Here is a 15,444-nt window from a genome sequence, read left to right on the forward strand (position 1 = left end):
AACACCTCTCTTATCACATTCTGGAATACCTCTGCTACGGATGATACCCCAAAATTTAGCTGCTTGTATCTTCGCAGACTGAGGTGCGTAGAGAATGTTATGTATAAGCTCTCTTCTGCTAGTTGGAGTTGGTGATCTCCAGCGTTGAGGTCTAATTTAGAAAACTATCTGGCCCTGTTCAGATCAGCTAAGATATTGTCCATTGTAGGAGTGGTGTGCCTCTCCCTCTTGTTGGCCGTGTTTGGAAGACGTATGTTAATATACAGCTTCACCTTACCTGGCTGTTTAGGTTTCTTGGCAATCGCCATTGGTGACACCAAGGGAGTCGGGCAAGATACTTTCTCAATATCCCTCAAGCTCTCTAGCTTGTCGAGTTCCTGTTCCACTAACGGCTGCAAGTGGAATCGCACACAGCAATGGCGTAGGACTACTGGCTTGACTTAATGTGTGAAGTGATGGGCGGGGCACACAGGCATCCTAGTCTCTTGAACAAATCTGGTAACTGGCGGTTTGTCTATCTGGTATGCCTGCATGTTCCTGGCAAAAGACATGAGGCCCAGGTCTTCAGCTGTATGATATCCCAGCAGGATGTCTGCCTCTTTCTCAATGACATGGAACGCTGCCATTATTTCCTGATCCCTTGACCGCACGAACATTTTCATGAGTCCTTTTAGTGGCAGCGGGGTGTAACATCCATGTGTGTAGATTTTGGTGTTTGTCGGGGAGAGTGCAGGCCTCAGAAGGAGGTGACAATATTGTTGTATTCCCATCACATTCACAGAGGCCCCCTTGTCAATAGGAGCCTTGAATTCTGACCCTGCAATTTCCACCATGCATTTGGGTTGCAGTCTTCGGTGTCGCCTCAGGTCCCCAGTGAAACAGATGAGGAAGACCTTCTCTTGTTCTTCTGAGGTTGATCCCTCCTGTTGATGTCCAACCTACTGCCTGTGTTTGGTAGCCCCCTGAGCTTCAAAGTCATCTAACAACAGTTTTCAGACAGCTTTCGTCGGGGTCCGTCTACCATGTGCTTTCCTTCCTCTCGGACCACCTCTGCATACCTTGGTGAAGTGGTTAGGCTTGCCACAGCATGAGCACATCAGCCCCTGCGCCTGGCTGTTCTCCAGGGGGTGTTTCTCGTGACCACAGTTACGGCACTGTGCACCAGCGTGGTCGTGGACCTGGTTACTTTCGCTCTTGTCTATATAGCATCTACATGCTCCACTTTCACACTGTGTGGCTTACGTGACCCCTGCGTAATCGCCATGTCCATCTCTGTGGCCCTGGCCGGCAACAAATTGTGTGACCGTGCCAAGATGAGGATGTAATCTAAGCTAATGCTCAGTTGGCGCAGTATGAGGCATGAAGGGTCTTATTTCGGCACCCTTGTGTAATTTGCACCGGAATCTCCTTGGGCTGATCATCAGCTGAGCATGTGCTGGCTAGCTCGTGGAGGCTTGCATAGAATGCACCAATGCTTGAATCTCTCGAGGGAAGGAGATAGATGAGGCTCAGGAGAAGTAGGGACCAGAGAAGGAGGAGGTTAATAGTCATGAGAATAATGGGGGTGATGGTCAGAAGAAGGGCTGGGGGATAGCAGAATGCAGTCCTTGGTGGGTTGAAGGGGTTGGGTGTTCAGGGAACTAGCAGGTTGAGTGCCAAGGGAAGGAGGAACCCTAGTTACAAGTATATGAGGGGCTAAGGAATGGGAGAAGGAAGGGGCTGCATGTCATGGAAGTGAATAGTTGTGGGCCAGAATGAAGTGCTGGTGGGTCAGTAGGTGGCTGAATGTGATGGGACGAGGAAGTAAGGGTCTGGAGAAAAAGGGGGGTGGGCCAGGAAAATTAGGGGTCTTGTGCTAGATGAGAGCGCTAAGCAGTAGGAGAAAGGAGGTGCCTGAGTTTCATGTTAAGGAAGAGGGCTGTGATGGTCATGAAAAGGAGATGGCTGAGGATAGATAGGAGGGTCTAGAGAAGGCGATCGGGTGTCATGAGAAGGAGGGGACTGAGGGCCAATCGTTCTACCACAAGCTCTCTGCTTATTATCTGGGTCCTGCTAAAGGTCTTATTGACTACATAGTTGAGTGGTAAATAGTCCCAGGTCTTTACTTCTGCCTTCATACGTTCACAGCTTGTTGAGCACCTGTATTGAAAATGATTGATTATGTGCATGGTCACTAGAATCATGCAATTCTGCGGATGAGGTGTTGTCTTCATAATTATGGATTTGACTTATTTGCCACCTAATCCATCATCTGCTGTATAATGTGCAGATTTAAACAAACAAAAAATAGTTTCTAGCTCAAGCAGATTAAAAGTTACTAATACTGTTGTGGCATGCGTTTCTGTCAGTGGAAGGCTGTTGGCTAAGGTTGACTAGTCACCTTTTAGTTGCTTATTGCTGTATTTTGGGGTTAAACTGGTGCTAATAAAGTGAAACCTTTGCCCAAACAGTGTTATTGTGCCAAAATTACACAATAATGAAGTAATACAATCACAAAAGTTGCCACATTACACTGCATAACTTGCCTTCTTTTGCTGCAAAAGTTTGTCAACATTGCTGCTTTTAATTTAGCCTTTCCCTGTCACTTAATTATAGTGGCCCTGATGATGTGGCTTTCGAATCCATGTGACATGTTTCATTATTTTTTTCTCATTCCCTTCTCTCTTTTCTCTACAGGAAAACAACTGGATGGCATCTGGTGAGTGTAGTCTAAGGCGCTCCTTTATCGAGTTGGGGGTGGGGAGCAACTTCCTTGCACTGACCCACTGGTATATACGATGACATGCTGCCCTGTGGACCCTTCTAATGTTACAACCTACACTCATTTTCTGTCTCCCAACCCTGTAGGACTTAAATATTGATTTAAAAATAGATTACTATCCCTAAAGGGAATAATATAGTGTTTCAGCCAAGGCTGAACATGCTTGGTCCCGAAATTCCCCCCTTGCCCTTGAAAGGGACCTTTCCACGTTTGTCCTTGGGGTGCCACAAAACATTCATCAAGCTCACTATAAAAGTGTGCTTTTTATAAATGAATACAGTGCATTTGAATAGAGACCTAAGAGGCGTGACAGCTCAGTGTGTCGAGCCCTTGCTTCGGAGGCACACGTTAAGGTTTGCGTAAATAAACATGAGTGATCAGTTTGAGGAAATTGTTTTTGGTTTTGTAGCAGTAACTGAACTCGTGCTATTATCATGAAAACCTTAATTCGGCAGCAAAATGCCACTGCACATAATAGTGACTTTTGAGACATATGTCTTAAAACGGTGCCTTGACCCACCTGCCGAGGTGAACAACTGTGCCCATATGCTGCAAAGATTGGCCATCTAGGCTGGGTTAGCCAGAGAACTGGCCTTAGACAGGCTAATCTCCTGGATGGAGTGAGAAAAAACTTGGCTTGCCAAAACTTTAGTATTTACACACTTGACTGAAACGTTTTTGGGTAGATTCAGCAAATAGTGCCAAATTTATAGGCAAACCAGAATATGATTTTCTTTATTGGGGAAGATTCTAACCAAAACTAAATGGTGGCTAATTTGCATATTCTATATCATGGAGAGATAAGTTCATATTTCCTATTTTCAGTCTGTTTTTACCTGCAAAAAGTTATAAAGCTGTGGAACAGAAAAAGCAGGAACAAACTTCTGTGGAAAAGTGTTGTGCATAGATGCAGTTGGCTACGCAGACAATCTTTGCCTCTAAGGCTTGACACTGAGATGACTGATCTTTTCAGTGGGCCTTTTGGTTATCACCATCCACACCTAGGTGTTATATTCCAATATATATAGTATTCACAGACCCTCTGTCCTTTGCTTTCCTAGGCACAGTGGTGTAGTGGTGTATGAGGATGAGTTTTTCTACGGCAGCGGGGGCATCACCAGCTGCCCTCCGGTAAGTCTATTTTACTTTGCTAAGCTAGCTTTCTCTTTCTGTGTCTGTCAATATCATATGTGACTGATCATATATGGTCTGGTCAGTTTTTCACTCGGACACGCCTTATAATACTTTCTTTCTCTGCAGGGAGGTACGTTGTTGGGGCCTCCTGACTCTGTGGTGGATTTGGGTAGCACGGAAGTGACCGAAGACCTGTTCATGGAGTACCTTGCGTCCTTAGGAGAGTCCATGTTCTGGTGGGTTCTTTTCTACAACCATTTTACATGTTCAAGATCAGAGTGCCTTTTTCAGAGTTGAAAACCAGAGTCTATCTTGGTAAAAATGGAAAATATAAATTGCACCGTCGTAGACTAATGTGAATTAGAATATGTAAAACAAAGCAAGAGATGCAGGGACTGCAACCTACGTGTAAGATCTCACAAGACAAAAGGAACTACTCTGACTCCTAACACTGCCAATGGCACCCATGAGAATTTTCATGCATTAATGAATACTTAGTTACTAACAGTTTTTCTGGCAGGCAAAGGCCGTGTGGTGTTGAACAGCCACTCCACACTTGCTAAGTGGCCAGTTAGGTTGTAACTAAGTGAACTGCAAGTCATCTTGTTAGTAGGTCGTCAGGCAGATCTTTGTACACCATCATGATTCTCTGCATGTCAGAGTTATGTACCTGGGAGAACAGCTTTTCATTGCACCCTCTTATCACGCGTTGTGCCACATGCTAGACAGTCTCTTAACCAATCAAAAGCTGCACTTAGGTCCAGATGCTCATTATCTAGGCTGGCCTTGTCAGCACACTTTATTTATTAACTTTGATGTTTGACACGTGTGGCTGTAGATGCATGTGCTTACCATATTCTTGCCATCTGATGTTTGCAAGTTGTTTTTGTTTCAAGAAGTATTCCTAATCGCGAAATGTGGTGCTTCTTATCCTCTCAGTGTTCATTGCGTATGGGGACAATTTCATGTTAGTTTCTTTTTTCTTCCTGCCAAAGGGTTCGGACATACATCAAGTGGGCTATGAAGTAGCGCCCAGAACACATTATTCATCTGACTCATTCAGTTACTCTTCCATCCCATTGCACCAGTTTCTCCCGAGCTCTGACCCCATCCTCTCTCTCCCAGATGAGCGCTAATTTCCACAGCACCGAGAATGTTGTCAACACGTTAAAGGCCTAGCTCCCCTTGAGGGCACAGTACCATCTCCAGTATTCCATCACCAGAGAATGCTGGAAGGGTGATGGAAGGGACACCCTTCCAAAACTGCCCTTGCTACCACTCAAAGTACCTTGAAATGTGCAATTGATGCCTGCCCCCTGACTTTGACAGTGCCTCTTGTCTGTTACACAAAGACTCTTTAGTACCAAAGGGAATGCCGCTGGGCACACTGGAGCATTCAGCAACAGATCATCTCGAACACTGCAGACCTTTTCCACGGGGAAGATCTCCTTTGGCACAGAGGAACAGGCAGGGGATAGACAGCCCAGTCTTCTGGTCGTGCAACTATTGCACAGTTCAGAGACTGTGTTGTTGAGCAAATCCTACGAGCACCACATGGAGGATGTTGAACATGTGCCAACGACCATCTCTTGCACGAAGACCACGCCCAGGGCTATGAGTTTGTCTTCGCCCTTTGAGGCCCAAGTCAGGTCAGGTCACTTACAAGAAGTTCCGCACTGAGGTAGAGCAGCACTTGCGAAGGAGTCTGACATCCAGCACTGAGCAAAGGTGCCAAGGAAAAGGCCAGCAATGGGTCACCACTGCCATTGGGCATAGGTCGGCACCGCCCAGAGGCTTTGTAGCTGAGCAAGTCATCAGCCAGAGTCGTCGATCACCGTCACCCGTAGAGCCCCAGCTGCTCGAAGGGAGCGGAACATTAGCAGCTGCTCTCTAAAGACGAAACATCATTGGTGCCTGTGCACAAGATACCAAAGATTTCCTGTGCACAGAAACCCACCTCTGCCCTGAAGACAAAGGAGAAGTTGAGCTCTAGGCCACAGTCGATGCCTGGAGACGAGGACACTAATCTCATCAAAGCTACCCCCATTGGCCCCAACCCCACATCCCGAGTTGCTTCCTCGAAAAAGGAGACTCTCCTTTGGGCAAAACCCTTTTCCAGCCCTCCCTCTCCAGAGTCAGCCCTGAGTGAAACCCAGAGACAGGGGCACTAGACCTCTTCTCCTATCGTATAGACCACCAATGCCAAAGCCTCCACCTTCCTTGCAACTACCACACTCATGTACATTTAACCCCCTGCCTCTGCCAGAGCCACTAGACGACCCCCCCCCCCCCCCCCTTTTATATTCACAGCTAGGTATCTTCTATGGTGCCTTCGACCCCTATGATCAGCTGTCAGGTGAAGGCCTCACAGACAATCGCTGGGATGACTATGATGTGGATCTCTCACCCCTGTGATCTTCATCTAGACCACTAGGATGTATGACCCTACAACGCATGATTTTACCACGCATGCTGTTACAACGCAGGTTTTACTACGCATACCATTACAACGCATTACACTTAGGGGTGCTGGATAGTGAATAGTTTAATTTACTATTCCAACTCCAGTCCCCGTGGACACTAGGGAAGGTGTTGGATAGCAAATTAAACTTATTCCTTATCCTAGAGCGCCCCCCAGTGTAATGCGTTGTAATGGTTTTCATTGTAATACTTGCGTTGTAACAGTACTGCGTGGTAAAAGTTGCGTTGTAAAGGATGTTTCCCAGACCACTATCCTGTCGGAGCCTCAGATCCTGATGGCACCACAGCCTACCTCGAGGTCATTAAGAGGGCTGCAACCTTTCATAGGGTTGACGTGCATTTCACTCAGGTGGAAGAGGATTTCCTTGTAGACATACTTTCAAAATCTGAGAGCACAGTTCAGTTTCTCATCCTGCTCAAGGACATGCAGAAATTGGGCCACAAGAATTTCAGAGAATCTGTCAAAGCTAAAATCGTTACCGGGTCAAGGAGAAATCAAATCCACCTCCAGCACCCAGCATACATTGAGCAGGTTCCAACCCAACTCCCTGGTGATGCACACAGCCCACAATCGCATCCATATCCAAGTCACCATCTATGCTCCTCCCCCAAACAAGACAAGCAAGAAAATAGACACAACAGGCAAGAGGGTGGCAGTAAACAAATACCCAGTTCTGTGGCTTTCCTGTCAAGCTACGACTGGGTGCAATGAGAGGAGATGCAAGAGCCCCTTAAGCACCCCTCTGAACAGTACAGGAAGCATGGGTAGGAGACTTCATCTAAGGGCAAGTTCCTCTCCAACACCAGCCCTTGCTGCAGGTCAAAAGTCATGTACACAGCCTCCAGGGTCATTAACTCAAGTGTCATACTCGGGTGACATGTCTGACTCATATCACGGGGTACACACCTGAGGACCAACAGCATCTCCTCAACCTCCTGTTCAGCGGAGAGCACCTTTTACGATCACAGATTGACAAGAAGCTTGAGAAGATCAAGCAAAGGTAAAATCTATGAGAGTGATTCAGGCCACTCCATACAGGGGCTCCTTCCGAAAACACCAGCCCAGAGGGGGAGCAAAAACCCCTGCACATGAGCTACCCCACTCAGATCAGCTACAGCCCCATGCATGCTTAGCACCAGAGTTTAACTCAGACACTCTGTTCATCACCACCCCCTTTTTGTAAATCGTTTTTGGCCACTATAGGTGTGGCAGGGTATACTCAGACATGAGTCCCTTTCTCACTGCTCCATCAGGATTCAAGCAAGCCGGGCCGAAGAAGGCTGAAAAGCCAGAAACCGGTCCCCGGTAGCTTGTCTCCTTTCTGGTGAAGAATTGGCTTGGTAGTTTAGTCTGCCCTGTTCCCATGATGCACTGGGCCAGGGACAGACTGATTTGCATATAGCCAGGTTCTGAGCTGGGATGGGGCAGTGAGATAAATAACGGTGATGGATCAAGCCCTGATCTTTGGACTGGGTAAGAGTGGTCTGTTTAACTCAGACACTCTGTTCATCACCACCCCCTTTTTGTAAATAGCACCAGAGTGGCAGCACAGGGTATAATACGGCGTCTTACAGAGGTAACAAACAATAGGTAGGGGCAAAGTGAGCTATAGCAATGGAGCGGTCACCTACAAGTAGTGACTTGCACCACCACCACCCTGGCCACATATCATTATCGGGGGGAGAAAACTCAACTTCCTATCTCACTGAGGGAAATCACATCAGATGGGTAAGTCTTAGGTTCAACACAGTTTTTGCATTGAACTACACCCAACCGCCCCGCCTCAAACTTCCTGCTCTGTACATACACATTCAGCAAGAAAGACCTCTCCCTCATTTAGGAGGAAATGCACTGCCTGCCTTCTAACTGAAGGGTGCTCTATAGAGTGTACTACCAAAACAGAGGGAGCGGCATGTACTCTCTCTACTTTCCAATCCCCATGAAGAGCAGCTCCCTCAGAACAATCTCCAATCCCAAACCCTTCAACCAAGGACATTGTTGCATGCCAGCACTGTACCCACAGTCCATGCGCATCGCACTATTGATGAACTGGTCAGGCTTATTTCCTACACCTAATACCTCTCCCACTGCTTCCCTTCATGGTAAGGAAACTCAGGCAAATATCACTTGCTTTCAGTCTAGTAGGCCAGACAGCCTTGGTACTCCACTCTCCTGGATATGTTCCTCAGCCATCACAAGAGGCTTCTCCTCATGTTGGACATTCTCAGACAGAAGCAAAGTCAGGTCAGGCATTTCTTCACTTAGGGTGAGAAAGCAAAAGACACACAATTGATGGATGGAATGCAGTACAAATCAAAACATTCACCCCCAGTTAAGAGATCTGGGTTAAATCCATCAAATCAGTCTTGACCCTCTCAGTCTTTAATTCCATGGGGGGCGAAATAACGATGGATTGAGACCCAGATCGCTGTACTGGGGTGAATGTATGACATTGTTCTGCATTCTGTCCATCAATTGTTTTTGCATTTGTCACCCCGAGTGGGACGGGTATGCCCAGACGTTTGTCCCGTGCTCTACATGGCGCTGGAGTCAAGCTATCCTGACTGACGAGGTGTGAAACCCCGAAACCGGTCCTAGGATACTTGTTTCCAGTCCAGGGAGGACCTGGCCTGGCAGTTAGGGCTGCACTGTTTCCATTGGGCGCTGGGTCAAGACTGATTTGCATATGGCTGGGTTCAAACTGGAATGGCATGGGTAGCAAAACAACGATGGATTTAGGCTCAGATCCCTGCACGCTGGTTAATGTATGACATTATTCTGCATTCTGCCCATCAATTATTCTTTTTGCATTTCTTCACTTAGGCATATTACCAAGCTGCAGGGGCTCACCCTATATGAGCCATTCTTCCATATCTACAAGGGCAGGTGTAACCGGGGCCGTAGGGAGAGGCAGGAGACGAGTTTTTGTGATAGTATGAAGTGGTTTTATTTTGGACAAGAGTTGGTCAGTACACTTTAATCTTATACCAGACTTCCTGGGAGAACGACTTCTTTCTGTTCGACTCTTGGAAAGAACACCTTCCTCCCTTCTTTTAGTTAATGTCCTTCTTCGTTCTCCCCCTTCTGACTCCGTCTTGCCCTCGTCTCCGCCGGTATAAGGAAGAAACAAGAAAAGCACGTTAGGCTCACGGCCTTTCAAAGTGATAGCCAATCACACAGGTGGGGGCGGGAAGTGAGGGACGTCTTGTGCACACACCAAGCACACGTTACTAAGTTACCGGACTGTGCTCGTGACAAGGGGGGGGGTCTCTTAAGTGTTAGCAATGTGGTCTTAGGGACGCGGGGAAGGCTAGTAGCGCCTTGTCCTCCTCCCCACCCAGCCCGCTATACGGGAACGTACCTCGCGGAGCCACGCCCCTCCGGGGGAGTGGCTGGGCGGATCGCGGTGTCGGTGGCCTCCCGGCTTCGATGATTCCTCCCTTCTCGCTCCGGCTGCTTCCTCCGCTCTCGCTCCGGCTGCCTCCTCCGCTCTCGCTGGTGTTTCCTCTTCTCCGGATTCTCTGTCCACAGGGTTTGCTTCCAGACCCGCCTCCGGTTCCTGCCTGATGTCTGGGTATACCGCCTGGAGTCGGAATCCTTCTCGCAGTCCCTGGATCTCTCTTTGCGTCTCCTCCTCCGTAGTCGGATCGTCCTGTGGGTCCCGTTGCTGCAGTCTCCACTCCAGCGAATCTTCTTCCCACCACTCGCCGCCTTCGTCCTCTTTGCTCCACGCCTCGCCGCTCCTCCTGCTGACCGCTCCTCCGGTGTATAGACACACCTGGTCGGGCGCACCTTCTTCTTTTAAGGCGGAGTCTGGCCACTCCGCCTCAGGTCCATGTAGCCAGTTAAAGGGGCCGCCATCCAGGTCCTCTTCATCACAACTGTAGCGCTCTTCTACTCGGTGCCAAGAGGGCGGACCCTGGGGCTGTGGCAAGAAGAGGGGGGGGTCACAGGTTACTTGTACTCCAGGGGGCACCTCAGGCACCCCCTTACAGCAGGGCTGTCCTTTGAGCCACTCCTAAGTTCCTCCTTACGGTCAAGTTTCTCTTCCACCTTAGCCAAACCATAGAGCTCTCTCTATTTTTGCACAACTGGATTCCGTTGCGGAGAGAGCAGTCCACACACTGAATGTCAAAAGGGCTCTCATAGTACATTGACAGAACAAGGCCATTTCTGTAAATAGAAACCACTCTTTTTGTCCATTTTAAAGCTTCTGAGAGCACAGGACGTCTCCTCTTCCAAAGCAGGAAGAGCTACGTGGGAAGCCAAGAGTATTCAGACCTTCTATCATAAAGCAAAAATGTTTTTTTACTGGCTTTTCTCAGGGCACACTACACACACAAGAAAGGAGCCACTATGGCCTTCCTAGGAAACTTCCCCATAGCGGATATCTGTAAGATAACCACCTGGTCAACATCACACACCTTACCAAGTCCTAATGTTTGGACATCGTTGCGCATCAGTTGACCATGGTTGGCCAGATGGTGTTAAAGACCTTGTTCTAGGCATCTGCCTCATCCACACACTAGCTACCGCTTCTGTAGGGCACTTCTTTACAGACTATGTTAAGCATGTGTATATATACAGCAACACATACTACAAATGGAAAATGCTACTCACATTGTAAACATCTGTTTGCAGTGAGTAATGCTGTAGATTTACATGTGGCTGCCCTCTTCGCTGGAAGCTTGTCCTTTGTGGAGCTCTTGCTTTATTCTTTATACTACCCTTTGCGCTTCACGCACCTTACTCTCGTTACGCTTCATTTATACTCTCACCTTTTGCATGAAAACAAATCTAATGTGGAGTTGGTGCCCATGCACAATGTACAATAAGAGGAGGTGTCAGACCATATCTGATGACTTGAAAGACTTAAAAAAAAAACTATTGTGCAAACCTCCAAGTCTAGATGGGCGGAGTATGAATCTGCTGAACTACATACAATGAACAAATCATTACAGGGAAAGTAGCATTTTCCTTACCCATCTGCAGTGTTTTATATTTCTGTTTTGATTCTGGCTTTGTAATTTGACAATCATCTGCTGCACCACATTATGGATACGTGTACTCTTTTTTCCAGAAGTGGATCAATGCTAAGTGGAAAAGGAGATCTGTTTCCAGGCAAAGATGCAGGAATACTTCCTTACTCGGGAAAAAATGAAAGACTGCTCCCCACCTCTAAATGCTGTCTATTTAGAAACTTAGATATGGAAATTTTCCTTGGCAAAAGGCCTTTTCATTTTCATGGGTAATACAGATTTCCACAGTCATTCTTTGAGAGTGCTTCGCCTTGTGATTGTGCACAGCAAAGAACCCCTAGTGAGATGTGTTCAGTATTGTGGTAGCCAACCGAAGCTGGCATGTCACTCTTGCTGTTCATGTGAACTCTTTCTTTTTTGCACAAGACAATCCGAACCATTCTAAATTATCCATATTGTCAGCAAATGGTGCTTTTGTTCATGGGCGACAATACAATAGGATAGGATAGAATAGACCAAATGGTGGTTATCCCTATGAAAAAAGGCACAATAAAACAGTTTCTACGAAAAATAAAAGCTTGCAAATGTTAATTATGATGTTATTTTCAGACTTTATTTGCAGCTACATATCAGCATGCACCTTTTAATTATGGGACATGTGTACCTTTCCCACTCATGGTTTCCTAGCTCTAGGCTTCCCCGCTCATGGTTTCTAAACCCACAAGCTTGTCCTCATTTGGTCCCTACACCAAAGGTTTTCCCATTTGTGACTCCTAGGTCGCAGTCTTCTTGACTCGTGGCTGCTAGGTCCCTAGGTCGCAGCCTCCTTGTCTCAAAGCTGCAAGGTCCCAAGCTTATGCTAAATACCAAGCTTTCTCATCTCCCAGGTAATCTGTTTCCCCACTCCAACTTTGAGTTTGAGGATGCTCTAATAGATGGGCTGACCAAGCCTGTACTAAACCACACCAACCTATACATCCTCTGAGACCTTGACTCTGGGTTTCACAAGCATTTAGCTGCAACCACTGCCATCACATTCAGTCATGTGACCTTCAACCTCTATCAAATCGTATCTGGGCCAACTCACTCCACTGGGACACAATATTCACCCCCACTCACCTCTGTGACTTACAACTTCCTGGTCATCTGAGTGACCACCATGTCATTACCTTCAGGATAACTGCACTGATTTATAACAACAACTCCCAGACCATAGCACCTACAGAAAAACGTCACAGGCAGTGGAAACAAATTGGCCCTCCTCACAATTAATTTCAACCTTTACATAACACCCATCACTATGCAACCTCAGGGTATGCCCACGTTCTACAAATGGCTGTTGATGAATTGGACAACCAGATGCCGTAAATACCACTACCAGGGTTCCTCTCAAAAAGATCACATGCCTTAAGAACAGCTCAGAACAATTTAATACAACTCAGCAGTTTTTATTTATTTCTCAAATTTTACTGAGCAAAATAACTTGTCAGATTAATAGTCTGCATTCAGACTATGTTGAGACACATAGTCCATCCTTGTATATGAGACGACCTAAAACCCACAGTGGACAAAAATGGAGGGGCTACTTAACTGCCGTTGGAACTTAAGGCTGTATTTCACACCGTTTCCCACCAAAGACTATACACAGACTCCATAAACTCAGAACATGCGCAAACACCCAATATTGGATTGCATCATACCTCGGAGACAACGTAGCTTGGTATTCCTTCCACCTGTTACATCCTTTCCTCGACCCAACACTGCGGTGTCCATCTGGAGTCCATCATCTCTTCTCTCCTATTCAATATCTACTACCTAACTTTATTACAGGAGCGAATCAGATAGTTTAACCATATATGCTTCAACTATGCAGATAATATGCAAATCCTTGTGAGAATGGATGGCCCAGAAGAACTATACAAGTCATGACTTAACAGTTGCCTTCATTGCTTGGATACATGGAAGATGATTAACCATCTACAGTTCAACACTGCAAAGACTAAGATCATGACCAGAGGACAACTGCAGAAACGGGACCCTACATCCATATGGCCCAATACATGTGATGCCTCAGCAGCTATGTCAAGAGAAATGAGAAACCTCGGAGTAACCAAGGACTCGCTGTATATTAGGCACCAACAAAAACTGCAAACTGTACTCAGTCTTGTGATTTCCAAGCTTGACTACGCTAATCACCTATACCATGGCCCCTTCAGTTTTACTGTACGCACAACTCAACAAATCCAAAACACGCAGTAAGGCTCCTCCTCCGCCTTCTCCCCAGAGAACACATGATGCTGGCCTGCACACACTCTGCTGATTACTTTTAGTTCAGCAATCAATGGTCAAAGTCTTTTGCATTGTCCCAAAAATAATGACCATCATACCTACAAATTAAATTCAAGCAATGCAACCACATAGGACACCCTACCCCTGTCTAGCCCCACAGGTTGTTATACTGCCTTACAGTCAGAATTTCATAGCTCTGCTTTTTCTGTAGAAGCTGGAAAACTCTGGAACTCTCTATCAGCCAAGATTCAACATATCCAGAAGCATTTACATTTCATAAGAGGTGTAAACACAATTGTTCCCGAGATAATTAGATCATCCACTGACCCGGGATAGAACCCAAAGCGATAACCCCTTATACCAGTATCGGCACAGTCAAGAGCTATGAAAAAGTCTTGTACAGCACACCACACCACGCCAAGAAGACCGACTAAGTGATCTGACCCAAACTGGGTAGCTGCACGCCGGAGACATTCTTAATACATGTGCCTGATTTACTCGGCCTACTTTGGAACAGCACCAGGGATAAAATTGTATCCAATTGGTCATGGAGACGCTCCATAAATACATATTTTGCCTGATTATCTTGGCCTTCAATAATACCATAGTTTGAGAACCACCATTCAAGAAACATTGTTTTACAGTGAAACTGATGGTACACCAACACTGCTACGGATCCTCACTGGGCCCTGGAACTTGCCTCATCCTCTCCCCTAGTTTGCAGCCTATGGGCCTTTCTCTTTGATGCCATTGCACTTATCTCTGTACAGTACACTATAGGTTGCTCCCATCCCCGTCCTGAAGAAGACCACTTTCCAAGGAGCAATTGGCCTTTACCCTACACCCGGGGTTGAAACGTCGACATTTCTACCATATGAACCTGCACTGGAACTAGATCCTATGTTTAGATATAAAAAAAATAGAGTCAATAACTCAATGTGGATTATATGAAATGTGTCAGTAATTCCCAGACAGGTTCAAGTCTTATGAAAATCTAGACCATTGTTTAAAAATAATTTTTCTGTGTATTCTTATCCAACCATAAGAGATTTTCTTGAATTAATATTATAAGTACTCTCTTCCAGTCTGCAACTGAATGCCTGCAACCAGCCTAATGACAGAGGACTTGAAGCATTGCACCCCCACACATTTCACAGACATAGTAAATGTCTCCCCTATCTGCTACTATCCAAGCTTCCACATTTGTGGCTTCTAGGTCCCAAGCTCCCTCTTTTGTGGCTCCTACGTCTATCCAGGATTCTGCATGACGTCTCCTAGATCCCATGTTTCCACTTTCATGGCTCCAAGTTTCCACACTAATGGCTCATAAATACTGAGCTTCCACACTCAAGGCTCAGAGGTCCTGAGCTTACTTGTGGGACAGGAGCTTCTACACTCGTATGTCCCAAGTTTCCCTGCACATGGCTCGTAAGTCTTAGCTTCCCCATTCCAGACTTCTCAGTCCCAAGTGTTACCACTCGTGCCTGGTTGGTCCCAAGCTTTGCGTTGCTTACCTTCCTACTTCTATTTGGGTTCCGCAAGTCTAACCATCCATGCCCTTGCTACTACTACTACTACCCCACCATGTAATCTCTCCGCTTACCTACTCATAGATCCCCAACTTCTTTGTTTCCCTGTTCTATATGCAGTGGGTCCAGCTACAACCTGTTTGATCACAACTGCAATACATTCAGCAACGAGGTGGCCCAGTTCCTGACTGGAAAGAAGATCCCCTCCTACATTACCGACCTGCCCTCTGAAATTCTCTCCACGTAAGTAGCCTGGTACATTATAAGCAA

At 46.5% G+C, this 15,444-nt stretch overlaps 1 protein-coding gene across 1 annotated transcript in view; it reads left to right on the forward strand.

Moving 5' to 3' along the window:
- The window catches only part of DESI1 (desumoylating isopeptidase 1), a 76,847-nt gene that overhangs the window by 5,829 nt on the left and 55,574 nt on the right, over positions 1–15,444 (forward strand). The window contains exons 2-5 of the mRNA XM_086963491.1: positions 2,677–2,698; positions 3,823–3,892; positions 4,022–4,131; positions 15,295–15,417. Coding sequence (XP_086819617.1) covers positions 2,677–2,698; positions 3,823–3,892; positions 4,022–4,131; positions 15,295–15,417 — 325 coding nt within the window. The remainder of the gene's footprint in view (positions 1–2,676; positions 2,699–3,822; positions 3,893–4,021; positions 4,132–15,294; positions 15,418–15,444) is intronic.

Source organism: Lissotriton vulgaris, chromosome 1_1 (genome assembly GCF_964263255.1).
Source record: "Lissotriton vulgaris chromosome 1_1, aLisVul1.2, whole genome shotgun sequence".
Classification (NCBI taxonomy): Eukaryota; Metazoa; Chordata; class Amphibia; order Caudata; family Salamandridae; genus Lissotriton; species Lissotriton vulgaris.